General features: G+C 36.5%; 1 protein-coding gene across 2 annotated transcripts in view; it reads right to left on the bottom strand.

Moving 5' to 3' along the window:
* The window catches only part of LOC142332629 (T-complex protein 11-like protein 1), a 48,034-nt gene continuing 32,144 nt past the window's right edge, over positions 1-15,890 (bottom strand). For both annotated transcript variants that reach the window (XM_075379184.1, XM_075379185.1), the window contains exons 10-11: positions 14,471-14,637; positions 1-3,924 (exon numbers count right to left, since the gene is read on the bottom strand). In XM_075379184.1, the coding sequence (XP_075235299.1) occupies positions 3,689-3,924; positions 14,471-14,637 (403 nt within the window). In that variant the 3' untranslated portion in view covers positions 1-3,688. The remainder of the gene's footprint in view (positions 3,925-14,470; positions 14,638-15,890) is intronic.

Genomic DNA, 15,890 nt, shown 5'->3' with positions numbered 1-15,890 from the left:
ATACCATAGCACATTTTTCATATTCTACAAACACACTTTCAACCAATTTACAAACAAATTGGTTGACAAAAAACAGAATTCAACAAACTCTTTATGATCCAACACCTCTTTAATCTGAACCTTTTGGTAATCCAAACTGAAAGACTTTTAATCTATTATAATTTCAAATTTTAGTGACTCATTTTTACAGAAATTTATTCTCTTTTAATGAAAACAGAAAAAGTGAAATAAAAAATTCACAAAACATTACTAAGAATAAAGCTTTAATATAAGTATGAAATAAAATAATGCCTTAACTAATTTCACTTAACAAAAAATATTATTACTGTAATTTTACTAATGATAATCATATTACTATTTAGTAAAGCGAATAAAAAAAAGTAACTACTATAACTGAGCTTTTTTTTTAGTAAAAACTAAACAAAGTGAATAAAACGTTAAGTTTTAGTTTTTCTGACTGGCTTTTACTAATGACAATTTAAAATAATTATTTGAAACTGAACATAACTTTTTTTTTTTTACAAACAATAGTAGTAATTAATTCAAATTTAAAGTAATACTGAACGATTTTCAAGGTAGCTCAAGATTAGACTTGAAAATTACTGGAATTACTAATTCATACTTGATTGATATAAATGGTTGTTTTCATCTAAGTACATAGTTGTAAAACCTTCAAAGGTCAGAATATCAATGTTAATTACAAAAAAGTTGCTGCGTTTTGAAAAACATAGTACTGAATATTTAACTGCTATGTTTTTACCAGATTAAGATGAGAAGAGAGGTGGTGCTATAACTGTGCAAGTAAAAATGATCTCAAAATTTTTCTGAGATATCTAGTTGATTCTGGTTATCAAATCAGCATGGGGAGGATTTTGGAGTGCATAGGAAAACTGCTTAAAAAATATTTAAATATGTGTTAAATCTTATGGATGACAAAGTTTCTATTTACATTTCCCAAAAAGTGTACAATAGCTCTACTTCTAAAGAAAAACAGACAGCTCGATTCAAATTCTCCAAATTTGGCGATGTAGTAGTACTTTCCAAGTTATGAAATATCCAGATCAATCTGCATGTCTTCTGGCAGACAGTAGATATGGACTTTCACAGAAGGTCCTTTCCAGGTCCATGCAATCAGAAGAAGATTCAACAAACAATTAGTAAAAGAGTGTGTTATTATTGAAAGAGGTTTTAGACAAATCAAAAAGCGCTTCCCCATATTAGGAAATCTTGTCAGGGTTACATTACAGAAAGTCGCTAAAATTGTAGTCGCATATACCTACTGCGACTATCACTTTACTAGGTAAAGTGATGAATGATAATTATGAAAAAGAAGTACAAGAAACAGATTGGGAAGAAAGTCAAAGAGGAGAGGTGAAAAGAAATGAAATATTAAATATTGTTATAAAATAATAAATGAATAAAAAAGGTATTGATAAAAAGAACAATAAAAATAAATGATAAAAATAGACTGGAATACAAAATAGAATAAATGGCTGTGCATGTGCATACACACATATGTATAAACATGTACCTGAACATCTGCATGCAATGCAAAATTTTTTTATATTTTTATCTTTCATTTTTTCAGTTTATTTATTTTGCATTATTTTTTAAGAAGTGGTGGGTTAAAGGAGAACACTTTTTATTTGTTGCATATATTAAAAAAAATACAAGTAAAAATAAACACAGTGCAGAAAAAGATTGTATCAGAACACTTTTATGGCAATACTAAGATGTTTGACATAATAACAAAGTACTTTTGTTTCGCACTGTAACGTTTTCGGAATTATTTTTTTCGCCCATTTCTGAATAAAATTTTTTGAACTTCGTGTAATATTTTATTTTTTGGATATCTTCTCATTCCATCTGAAGATGTATTGGTTTCAGGTTTTCTTTAATAAGAATTCTTTGTTCATTAAGGACAGCCTTTGAAGGTCCGGAATCTAAGTTTTTAGTTTCTTCAGTACCACCAGTAGGCCTATTTCTCTTGCACTTTTATTTTCTCACTATACTTCGATGTAGTAGACGATGAATCATCTGATACATTTATTTCACATGTACTTCCCCCCTTTTCTTTTGTGTCAGTTCCAACTTCTGTTGCACTCGGAGTCTTGTGTATAACTGGTTTTTCATAGCACTCTAATATTTTAAGAAAATGTCTTTCCCACTGATGTAATTTTATAATTTTATTGCCTGTTTTGTTTTTAGCTGTTTTTCTTTTAATGTTATTCATTAGTTTCTTCAATTTTTCTACTGGCATTGAAATTTCAATGCTAAATTAACATTTTTTTTTGAATACATAACCAAGTTGTTGAATACATAATTATCTTTTTCTTTCATGACGGCTGTCATGGTTGATGATTTTAATATCGTTAATGTTATACGTTTGATGAAATCGCTCTTCAGCGCATTAACGAAACTAATTTGTTTGATATTATTCCAGAAGATGAAAGAGAAAGCTGTATTTCATCTTTGCTATTTGACATGGTGATTTAACGCTGGTAATATACTTGGCAATAATAAAAGTAAGATTACTGATGAAAATTAAATGTTGATAATTAGTCTATTTTCATGCAGGTTTCAACATGTCTCTTAAAAACATGGTAGAATACAGAAATTAGGGAGACGTATTAATTCTGTAGTAATGCTGAAGTGATATTTAGAAATACTTGAAAACTACACACAGTATTACTTAAATGCTACATCACAAATACTACAAGTTTTAGTAATACTATTACTAATAGTAAAACTTTATTCACTCCGAATCAAGTAATTACTTTTTACAATCAGAAATACAATTTACTTAAAAAGAAATACTTTTCAGTAATTACTACTTTTTATTCACTTCACTTTATGATTCTGTTTTACAATACAGAATGTACGAATGACATTTCAGAAAAAAACATACAGATTAGTAAGAAAAAAGTATAGTGCAGGAAAATCGTTAAAACTTCGGAAGACAAAAATAATTTTGATTTAAAAAAATTACCAATTTCAACAATAATCAAAAGTAAATTATTATAGGATATTTTCTTTTATAAAATCATTACAAATCCTATTTTGTGGTGTTAAAAATTTATTTTTAAATATTTTTAATTTTTATATAGTTAATTTTACTCAGTTACATAAATGTTATTATGAAATTAGTATAACAATAAGTAATTTATTTCTACTGTAATTCTTGACTTTTAGATCCTATTATATAGCCTCAGTAACCTAATTTTTTTACTATCACAGTAGGTGCAATTTTAATTATTTCAGACTATCAGGAGAATCTGCTATACCTAGTTACTACAGCTTACAGTATAAAATAAAGATTGACAAAGATTAAAATATAAATAAAATATATTTTGTTCAGAATCTAAAAAAAATATAACTATTTTTAGTGCAGTAATAAATTAGATAAAACAAATATTTCTAACTAATATTCCAATTAAATTAAAAAAATAATGTTCACTATATTAAATGTTAGTTGTACATTTCATGTTGATTAATTTTACTTATTTAAATCTTTTACACCACAAAGGGTTGATTATTGGATATTAATTTATTATTATTGTTTATTTATATATTATAAAATCATATAAAAATTAATTAATTTTAAATAATATACAATGATAAATCATTGTAAATAAATAAATTAATATTAATTAATGAATTAAATTCAGCTCAAGCATAACTATTATTATTAATCACTTTTAGCATTTTCTTCACTGCGATTACTTTTTGACGAAGCCTCTTTAAAAATATCACAATAAAATTCACCAAATACATCACGATTATGTTGCACTAATCTTAATAATCGACCAGATATCAAAGCAATTTCCTGTTTAAGTGATGATAAACCTGGTGGTACCTGTATCGATGATTTTTTTGATGAATCGGTTGTAATTACAGTTAACAAAAATTCTGTTAATCTTTGATCTGTAAACAAGAAAAAATATCATCATTAATAAATAATCAAAGTAATCAATCAATAAATACAAGGTCTGTTAATAAAGTAATGAAACTGGTTCAGAAAACCTTTTATTTACAATCCAATTATACATGAACTTTATCACTTACGAAATAGTTCCCTTGAGAAGCCACACAATACTTCAAACAGTTTTCCCTCTCTTCATAGCAGTGTTGGAACTCAGAAACCAGAACATCCTTCAGATGGTCAGTTACATTTTTTTTATGTTTTCTACCGCTTCAAAATGATGTCCTTTGAGGTGTTTTTTTTAAAGCTGGGAACAGGAAAAAGTTACAGGGACTCAAGTCAGGTGATTAAGACGGTTGGGGAACTATAGGAATGTTTTTCTTTGCCAAAAACTCATTAATTGAGTGTAATGTGACAATGTGCATTTTCATGATGCAGCAGTCTTTGATGGCTGGTCTCACATAGGTAACTCTTTTTCGCAGTCTTTCAAGAATTTCTCAGTAAACATATAGATTTACAATTTGTCCTGTATGCAAAAACTCCTTATGGACAATGCCATTACTATTGAAAAAACAAATTAGCATGGTTTTGATTTGCTTTATTGGGAAATTGTGAATTTGAAGTGTGCCATTCCTGCTCTGGAGTTTTGTTTCCGAGTCGTACTCAAATATCCAAGATTCATCACCAGTAATAACATTTTTTAGAAAATCATGATCAGCTTCAATTTGCCCTAAGATCATGGAACACTTCCATCCTATTGTTTTTGTGTTCAACAGTGAGGTGTTTTGGGACCAATTTTGTACAAACTTTTTTTCATGTCAAATTCATTTGTCAAAATTTGATGGACTGTGGTATGGTTCAAATTCAACTGTCCTGCATTCATTCTGACAGTTAATCGCTGATCGTACGGTATCAAGTCTCTGATTCGCTCAACATTGTCGTCAATTTTTCATGTTACCAGTCTTCCAGAGCGTGGATCTGATTACCAGATTCCAGAGCAACTGATTCCCGGCCATCTGAAAATGCTTTAAACCACCAAAAAACTTGGCTCGTGACAGAATCATCTTCATATACCCTTCTCAGTTTTGAAAAAGCTTTAGTGGCATTCTCATCGAGTTTAACATAAAACCTGATTGCACAATGTTGCCCATAATTAGTATTGCTCATTTTTGTAATGCACAACAAAAACTTGTTTTACAAAAATGTTTGTTTATGTCCTCACGTGGCAACAATAGGACTAAAAATATGAATACCTAATATAAATCAACTGTTAATACATCCATATGTTTACTAGTAACTTTAAGTGTTGCCAGTTTGGCTACCAAAAAAAAACTAGTTTCATTATTTTATTTACAGACCTTGTATACAGTTCAAGATGTAATTACTATAAAATAATGGGTTGGAGAAAAGTTTCAGTTTAAATCAAAAGTAAAACAAGGTATTTTTTTAAATTTTAAATGAAATTTATTAAATTTGTATCACTGACGTAAATGTTTCTAAATTGGAAACACTTAAACCAGCCTTTATGCCACACTTACAGATACTGAATCATGTTTATAAACATTGTAAATTTTTTTAGCAGCCTGAGACGTATTCTTCCCTTTTTTGTATAAAATTTCAAAATACATCAATTTCTTCTTTATCTTCACTCATTTTCTAAATGCAATAACTTTTAAATAAATAAACTAATATAACAATAATCTTTCTAAGAATACTCTGGAGACATGTCACAGTCAAAAGCACTTTTTGAATCAAGTCTTTTTGACATGATTCAAAAAGCGTTGCCAGATTTGATTAATATGACCAGAGTTATGGGATTTTAAAGCCATCTACTGGAAGAATATGAAGAAACTTCCATTCTCCCAACCCCAATATGTAAACCTACTCAATTTTTTTTTTTTTTGTTCTATGTAGTGAAGTACATAACAAAGTTCTAAGACAATATTAGAAGAGCATCTTCTAATAACGTACTGTCAAATTTCTGTCTAACAAAATGCTTATAACAGTTTTTAGTGTTCAATTAATTTTTAATAATGTTAATTTAATTAACTTCCATATGAAGAAGCTGTAACCTCAATAATAATAGAACATGAGAAATATTTTTTTGAAAAGTCATAATTTGAAAATAATAACTTTCATATATGGACATGAAGCTATTCTAAAAATAAAATATACCGTCAGAAAAACACATATCATTAAAATTAAGTATAAATATAATTAAATGTTTATAAAAATCAATAAGTCATTCCTAAAATAATTCTCATTCAATCCCCACTGATTTGTTCTACCAAGCAATGAATTGGCTATACCTAACTAAGATACATTGGCAAAGGACAAAGATGTAATACAAAACTTATTTCCTATATATATATCAGTACATTGGTTAGAAATTCTTTTTTATTTCTCTAAAATAAAAATTAATACAGTTAGAATAAATTTCCCCTTAACTAACTTTTTCTTTAAATTGATCTCTTGGTAGTGAAATATTTCATGCATTTACTTGCTTACTTCAACATTTAGTTTATGAATGTGCTGTATAATTTTAACTTTCAAAGTGAAAATGTCTTAAGCTGTCTGTAATTAATATTTTCAATTGTTAATTAAGAAGTTATTGATCACATCACAACATTTATGATTTTAGAATATGTTTATTGTATGTATTTACATAATTTACCATACTTATTTCATTATTGCTTATAAATACATCATTGAATACAATTAATTTTTTTATAGCTAATTACAGATTTATTGACGAAAAAACTGACAAAAAAGTCACTGAAAAATTCACTGACAAAAAAAATACTGTTACCGAACAATCAGATAAGGATGATATTTTACATAATGTTAATAATAAGTCTCTTCATTAGTCAGATGAGGAAGATTATTATTATTAAGATAAATATATGGAAATCATTAGATAACAACATTTTCATTTTTCATTTTTGCAATTTTCTGATTTTAAGTTCAATTTTTTGAACAAAAGTTTTTGGTTATAAAATTAACAACATTTTGTATTTAATATTATATTTTATTTAACACTTATATCAGGTGCTATTTGTATAAGAAGTAGAAGGTGCTATTTATATAAGAAGTTTTGATAAAATCAAATTCTAATAAGAAACTGATTTATATTTTACTAATATTAATTTCTTTATAAGAAATAAATTATGTAATGAACATTAATTTAAGGAATTAATGCAATGAAAACATTATTGAAGTGCATGCAAGAAACAAACATCACCTTCCCACTAAAAAAATTGTAGACCAGTATAAATTTCATTACATGGAGATTTGACTATAGTTTTCGTGAAATTATGACTACTTTTGTTAAACTACAACTAATGTTAATGTTTGAGGGATAACATTTTGGTAGCATAACTGGTTTGAAACGACCAGATATCTATGTAAAGGTAATAAGTATGGATGACTGAGGTGTTTAAATTAAATGTAACAAGTTGGAAGTCTTTCCTGTGCAGCATTAAAAAATCTATTAGGAAGGCTAACCACGAACTAGCGTGCCAGTGATGATAGAGTCAAATGTTTTAAAGAAATGCTTACATAGACGTCTGTACAGTTTACTGCTGTTACAAGCTTTGATGTCTACAGACTACACTGTGCATGCCGACCTTGAAATTGAATTGTTGCAGCATAAAGATAATGTTTCTTGACTGTACTGTGTTTGGTGATGAGTCAAAATTTTATTTTAGCAAAAAGGTTAACTTCTCGGAGTCAGAAAAATCCCCTGAAACTATTACAATGCAAAAAGGACTCTCCAAAATTAAATGTTTTCTGTACAATATCCTGATGGCAAGTTCATGGACTGTTCTTTTTCAATTATTCACATGTGATTTCTTCCTTTGATGAAAAAATTTATGTTTAGGGATGGGGTTTTACAGCATGTTCAAAAAGCGACGCAACCTTATGGGAAAATTAGTAAGTTACAATAGTAGTTGAAAGTGGCCTCCATTATGCAATTAACATAAATATGATGCTGCATGCTCTTAAATGTATGTTCTAACATTTGTTGAGGAATTGCAGCGACATCGTTCAATTTTGCTCTGCATTTCAGGAATGGTGTGAGGATGAGTTTTTAAGCAGCATCCTTAAGGTGTACCCACAAGAAAAAATCAGGAGGGGATAAATCAGGAAACAGGGGCTATAACCCCTTCAAAATCAACTGTCCATGAAAACCCTGATCCAAGAAAGTCATAGTGTTGTTGGCTGTATGAGCAATAGCATTGTCCTGCTGAAATCACATGTACTATAACTGATCTGCATTCCATCCTTGGCTCTTGTAGTGAAAGGTTGTGTCTTATTGTGCTCTGTGATTGTGAGTTGTAACCAGTCCTGCCAGGTGTTCAACAGTTCTTCTACCTGCGTCGCCAGACAATGTGAGAGGGGTCTGCTAGGACATCAGCCGGGCGGCCAGCTACCTGGATTACAGGCCAGTCACATTAAGAAAAGGATAATCCTTTTCTCAATTTTACTTTTATCTATTCAATATTTCTAATAATGTAAAGTGAACTCTTGTAGTCATTGTGAATACATTAAGTAAATAGCCTATTATTATAGGACTATTGTGCTACTTTTAAAATAATTTTATTTTTTAATTGATTTTCTTGTCAGTGATTTTATTTTACAGCAAGTGTAAATTAAGTTTAATTTTAATTTTAAAATTTTTCTTCCTTATTTTCCTCAATGGAAGGAAAAATAAGGCCTCCTCCACCCCGTTCTCCCACCACGGAACTGTCCGTCGGTGGAGAGGAAAGCGAGTCCCGGCGTTTCTGGCGCTAGGAAGCGCCAGAAACGCCGGGACTCCGCGCCTCCTATGGAGGCGGAGCCCGTAGCGGGCTGCAGCAGCCGCCAACTCGCAGGCTGATGATGGGGCCCCATCACAGCCTGCTACCGTCAGGCGGGAGAAAATCCCGCCGATAATGCTGGACTGCCCGAAAGAGTGGCCAGCATTGGCGAGGGACATAAAGTCGAGGATTGGGGGGCGCCTGGTGGCTAAAAGCACCGGGCTCTCGATAAGGCTGCAGCTGGGCAGTGAGGCGGATTACCGGGCGGTGCAGAGTTTTCTGCACTCGAAGGGAATCGCCTTTCACTCCTTTCAGCTCCCGAAGGACAGGGAGCTGAAGGTGGTTATACGGGGGATCCCGTATGGGGCTGCCCCGGAGGAAGTAAGGGAGGAACTGACCTCCCTTGGCTATGAGGTGGTTTCGGTTAAGAAGCTCCTCACAAGGGACGGTCGGGAAACCCCGACCTGCCTAGTGGCCCTTAAGAGGACCCCTTTGGCCCGGGCCATTTATGACCTTGGCAGTATTTTTTACTGCAAGGTCGCAGTGACTGCATTTGTGTCACGAGGGGGGCCACCCCAGTGCCACAGATGCCAGAAATTTGGACACTCGTCCAATTACTGCCAGAGGGCCCAGCAATGCGTAAAGTGTGGTGGAAACCACGACACTTCTGCCTGCGTCAAGCCGCGTGAGGAACCAGCCTCATGCGTCAACTGTAAGGGGCCACATCCGGCCAATTACAGGGGCTGCCCCTATTATAAGGAGCAGACAAACAAAGTCAAGGGACTTAAAAAGCCCGCGACTTTGGACGGCCGCAGCTGGGCCCGTGTTGCCGGTGGGGGAAAAACAGTTCCCAAACCGGAGGTGCCAGCACCCGTGGCCAAAGCGGTCGTGAAAAAAGGGGAGGTACCCTCCCCAACACCCGCCAAGCCAAAACCGGCGGCAACCACCAAGAAGGTGGTGAAACAAAAGGCGGCGACAAAGCCGGCCCCGGCGAAGAAGGCCAAGCCTTCCTCGACGGGAAAGGCAAAGCCTGCTCCGGCTGGGAAGGCCAAGCAGGCTGTTAAAAACACCGCGGCCCCTGTGGCCCCGCGCCCCGCCAAAAGGGCGGCCGCGCCAAAAGGCACCCCCAACGGCAATCCGAAACCGGCTACCCCGTTGGAGACCACTGGCATGGACTTCCTGTCGCAGATGACAGTGAAGGATATCCTGCCAGATATCATGATGGTTTTGCCACGCCTGCTCCAGGCAAAATCTCTCAAGGACTGTATTCAGTCCTTAATAGAGTGCCTCATGGCTGTACTGTCCAGGTATGGTTAGGCCCACCCTCGGACTCTTGCAGTGGAACGCCAACTCAGTAGTAGGCCGGACGGAGGAACTATGCCGTCTGGCCGAGGATCTACTGATAGACGTGATACTGTTGTCTGAGACGTGCTTGAACCCAAACAAGCAACTGACCCTTCGGAACTATTTTACATATAGGACGGATAGGCCAGTTCGACCCGGATCTCGCACCTCTGGTGGAACTGCGGTTTTAGTCCACAGACGCCACATGCATACGCGCGTTGTTCTTCATACAAACGTAATGGAGCAAACGTGTGTGCATGTGGAGCATCTGGGCACGGTGTATCGGCTGGTTTCGGCTTATAGCAAGCCGAACGACGCGGTAACCGGCGCAGATCTGGATGCCGTGCTGGAAAATTGGGATGGGCCCGTGATACTCATGGGCGACCTCAATGCCAAACACGTGTCATGGAACAGCATTCTGACAAATCCGAATGGCAGATTGCTGTACGAAAGGGCGAGAGCCCGCCGCTTGGTCGTCGTAGGCCCTGAGGTGCCCACGTTCGTGCATCGCTCAGGCAGATCTAGGCCTGACGTGCTGGATATCGCAGTCATGAAGGGGGGTACTCTCCCATTCATGATTGAAACGATAGAAGACCTCAGCTCGGACCATTCCCCTGTCCTGTTGGAACTAGGTCAGGCAGGGGGTGGCCGAGATCCCCCGCCTATATCCCGAAGGTCAGTCAACTGGAAAAGGTTCTACGAGACCCTCCAGCGGGAGTACAGGCCGGTAAATCCTGAGCTCCTGAACACCCCGGAGGAAATCGACGACACTGTCGGGCGCGTCACGTCGTCAATGACCGAGGCCCTGGCAGGCAGCTCATCGGCCAAAACTCGAGCAGTTGTTCGAAACGACCTCCCTCCTCATATCTCCGAAGCCATAACGGAGAAACGACGACTGAGGAGGAGATATCGAATCACCCTGTCCCCCGCTGATAAGCGGGCCTTTTATAATCAAACGGACAGGGTAAAACAACTGCTGACAAGCCATCGAGAGGATTCGTGGAACGAATACCTCGCCTCGGTCTCTGACGACATCTCCTCGGTGTTCAGGTTGAACAGGAGACTGCGAAAAGGGAAGAAGCCTCGCCATCCGGTTGTGGGGCAGCGAGGTTTTCTTGCATACTCGGAGGCGGAGAGGGCCGAGGTATTCGCCGATACCTTGGAGGAGCAGTTCACTCCAAACCCCCCTCCCTCCCCGAACGACGAGCACACAACCGAGGTGGAATCCTTTCTTGTAGATTATTTCTCACAGGTGGAGGACGCCCCTCTAGAGATTGACCAAGTCACTGAAGCGGAAGTTTCCGCAGCCATTAAGGCCACAAGCCCCGACAAGGCCCCGGGTGTCGACGGGATCAGCGCCCGTGCATTCCGGAACATACCGGCCTCCGTGATTACAGCAATTTCGGTGATATTCACGTCCATTTTGTACGTTGGATATTTCCCGAATTGTTGGAAAACGGCCAAAGTCGTATGTTTACCCAAACCGGGGAAAAGTTTACTTTTCCCACGGAATTATAGGCCAATCTCCCTGTTACCGGTATTGTCTAAGTTGTTCGAGAGGATTTTTCTCGAAAAACTGAGGCGATACATGGAGGGAGAAGTGCGGCCCGAGCAATTTGGGTTCAGGGAGGGTCACTCAACCACCCTCCAACTGGTAAAAATAATAGACGACCTTGTCGGAGGCCTGAACAGGAAACGGGTGACTGCAGCCGTTTTTCTGGATGTGGCCAAGGCCTTTGACAAAGTTTGGCATAGCGGGCTGCTTTATAAGCTAGCGCGATCGGCGATCCCCTACAGCTATGTCAGACTGATGCGGTCATATCTGCTAGACCGACATTTTGTCGTGCGCGTAGGGGAAACGATTTCCTCCACCAGAGAAATAGCCGCTGGGGTTCCCCAAGGAGCAGTACTTTCCCCGTTCTTGTACACTTTGTACGTGAACGATATGCCGCTGTCGGAAGGGGTCAAAACGGCCCTTTATGCAGACGACACGGCATATTTCTACGAATCCGCAAATGTGGATTACGCGGTCCGGAGGCTCCAAAGGCAGCTGGACTTAGTGGAACCGTGGCTCGACATGTGGAGAATCAGGGTCAACGATGAAAAATCGGTGGCCGTGATGTTCACATGCAAGACACGAAAACCGACCAGAGAGCTGGAAATCTCAGGGGAGAAAATCCCTTTTGAGAAAACAGTTAAGTACCTGGGGGTGGTGTTGGACAGGCGGCTTACCTTCGGCGAACATGTAAATTATGCGACCCGGAGGGCTAAGGCCGCCAGAGCCTCGCTATACCCAGTGCTGAACAGTGCCAGCCCGTACCCACTGGCAACTAAGCTCCTCATTTTTCGGCTGTACGTACTGCCGATTCTAACATATGCTTACCCGGCATGGGGGGCAGTGTTGAGCTCCTCGCTTCAAAAGAAGATCGAGGCCGTCCAAAACATCGCGTTGCGGACGATCTTTGGAGCTCCGTGGTTCGTCAGGAACGCCACTCTCCGATCTGATGCGAGATTTCAATCCGTGTCCGAGGTGGGGGTGGCGCAGGCGCGCAGACTGTTCGGGAGAGCGGCTGTGTCCGAACACAGTCATCTTCGGGACATCTGCCGAGAGGACCCAACTCCGACAGTTGTAAGGAAGCGGCCTCACGCCGTACTGGACGAACCACCGTGATGGTGCGGTGCGGTAGCCGAAAATCGACAAACCAGGCTTAGGGGCCTCCATATCGCATGAGCCATAAACGGAATAGTGCGTCAGACGCGTTTCCGGGGTCGCGAGTGAAAAGTTTTCGCGAGTTATATAGTTTGAAGACGTCAAACACGGTAAGTCGCGCATAAAACAAAAACGCGGTCTAAATTTAAAAAAAAAAAACTTACAGTAAGACAAAATATCCCAGCAATTGCGACTCCTCCGGAAAAGGGGACGCATTGCTCCCTCCTTATAGCTAGTGCCCCGTTGTGGCGTATTCCTGCTGGCCTATTAAAGAGTTAGCACCGAAAGGACTTCAGTGGACGGTCTGAAGGGGAATTACGTCGGGAGGACAGGCTTTATAAGCCTAGCCTTCCGCGGTCGACCCATGAAATGGGTTCGATAACGCTGGTTTAACAACGGATTGGAATGCAATTAAATCCGTCTTAAATTCACTAAAATAATAATAGACAAAACTTGAAAAATTAGATCCGAGATTAAAAAATAACCCTTTTAAAAACAAGCCCGATTAGAATGATCCAGCAGCAAGGGACTCTGTCCAGGTTCTACGATAAAGTAGGGAGTAATAGACTCCTGCCAACTTTGCATTCCATTCCATTCCAACTGATCTGCAGGTAGAGTGTTTACAAATTGTAGCACCCTCTGTATATACAAAAAAAAAATGCCACAAAAATGTCATGAAGATTCGCCTACGTGACATTATACACCAAACACACACTTTTTGTCCATGCAGCTGATGTGGATTTTCGGTACACCAAATGCGTGAATTCTGTGTATTCACGTATCCATCACGGTAGAACTATGCCGTGTCAGACCAAAACCAGTCATCGAGTTCTTCCCCATCTGGCGTTACAGATGACATGAACCACTGACAGAAAGCTACAAGTTTTTTAGTGTCTACAGGTAACAACATGAATTCTGTATGGATGCATCTTTAAATATTTGCACAATACCGTGCAGGTACTACCAATGGAGACCAGACTGGCTAGATAGGTGAATATGCAGCTTGCATTTTGATAAACTTTTATGGTGTTAGAACTTTCGGTTGACCACGTTTGGCTGCATATGCCAAATTCCCTGTCTCTTGGAACTTGTCGAACAGCCGCTTGGAGGACTTGTTTGGTGCGGTGCATCCACACCATACTTTTCTGTGATGGCATTCTGGGTCTGGATGTAACTGGCACATCTAATGTATTGGGAGACAATGAATATTCTCTACTGCATTGTGAAACCAATTTTTCTTCAATTAAACTTATAACAAAAGAAGGATACATTCTTTCATGTGGTTGCATCACTTTTTGAATACTCTGTATACTTTATCTTGCATATGTGCTTCCACTACCTACTGATCTACTCAATTTGGAACAAAGGATTGAAGCAGCTGTCACTTCCATTATTTCAGATATGCTGGTTAAATTATGTGACAAATTTTCCTATTGGTTGGATGTGTGCTACATGATGAAATGTGCTCACATTTCATCATTGGGAAAAACTGTAACAGTTACTCTTTCGTTTTATTTGTGATTCATTATTGTTAAGTCAGAGTTAAAAGTTATTCTTTTTTGTTCAGTGTATATCTGAATCAACAAAAAATGAATTTATTAACTACAGTTATAGAACTCTAATTAAAAAATAATTTTTATTTAGCACTACTCTGTATAAAAATGGTCAAATAACAAAAATAAAATTAATACTTACATATGAGATATCTAATCCTATGATCAGGATTTGCAGATTCAACAATATTATGATACAATAAATTCTGTTTTTCACCTTCGAAATGTCCTAGTCCTTTACTAGAAATAGCATCATTGGTATCTTTTACAGCTTGCTCAGCAACATTGGGTAAAATATCCTTTAATTTTCTAAAAAAATCCAAAAATAATATATTATCATTTTTAATTCTTAATCCAGTATTTTATAACATTGTAAAGATTTGGTAATTTGAACATGTGCTATTCCAATATCACATTAATTCAAAATTTATTCAGTCATCCCTGTAATTTTCTGTAATCTTAAATTAAATTTCTAATTTGAAATTAACTAATCAAGTACTCTGAAAATATGAACAAATTCTTTTTATAATCTATTAATAAACACTATTAGAATAATTTTCTTGTTTTTTTAATAACAGATGTAAAATTGTAAAAAACATCAACAAAATTTATATGCAATTAACAATTTGTTACCATGCTTGTGATATGTTTCTGGGCATTTATGTATAACAGCAAGTCCTCATTTTTACATATCAAATATGTTCCAGAAACAAAATCCTCTGACAATGACTAAAAAAAACAAAAAACAACTGAAGCAGATTTTTTCAGCAAGGAATATGAATTTCTAAATACTGAAGTTTTGATGTTTTATCACATAATCTTTTATTTATTTATTAATTTTTTACTCTTTTCATAATGATATGAAGGTAAAAAAGTTGCTTGATCAGTAGGGATAAAGTTGCATAGGGCAATTTTTATCTGGTTTTAATTACCTTACATGCCTTTGTGTATTAGGAAATGTAATAAAAAATAAGTTAATTTAATTCACCTTTACACTTAATTTTCCTCAAGTGCCCATACGTCGATGATAAACAGTATATAGTTTAAAAAATATACATAAACATAGCCTACTGGGTTCACAGAAGGTTTACTTTCAAAAAAAAATCTTTAAAATTGAAAGCTTCCAAAATGTTCATCTGATAAGGACTTGGTTTTGGTGATTTTGTAGTTTGTTCTAGATTGAAAAAAGTGAACTGATTGAGAAATCATTCATTATCAATAATTCCAATAAAATATTTATAATTTTAAGTAAAGATGTATAAATAATACATAAAGTTAATGAATTAAATGGAAAAACTTTGCTTACTTTTCAATTAAATTCTGAAAAATATTCACATTTTTATTCATCACTACTTTCTAAAATCAAGACCATGATCTTAACTTCACAATATTGATCACGGAAAGTAAGGTAAGAAAATAAACTGTGTCCCCTTATAATATGAATTGGAATGTTTCAGAATTTAACTTCCTTGAAAATGTAAGTATAAAAAAAAAACAAATTCCAATAGTTAAAAACAATGCTAAATAAATGGATTTCTATAGCAATCACACTTCTAGGATCC

The sequence above is a fragment of the Lycorma delicatula genome, chromosome 11, assembly GCF_047948215.1.
Source record: "Lycorma delicatula isolate Av1 chromosome 11, ASM4794821v1, whole genome shotgun sequence".
NCBI lineage: Eukaryota > Metazoa > Arthropoda > Insecta > Hemiptera > Fulgoridae > Lycorma > Lycorma delicatula.
This window is presented reverse-complemented; position numbering and strand designations above follow the sequence as displayed.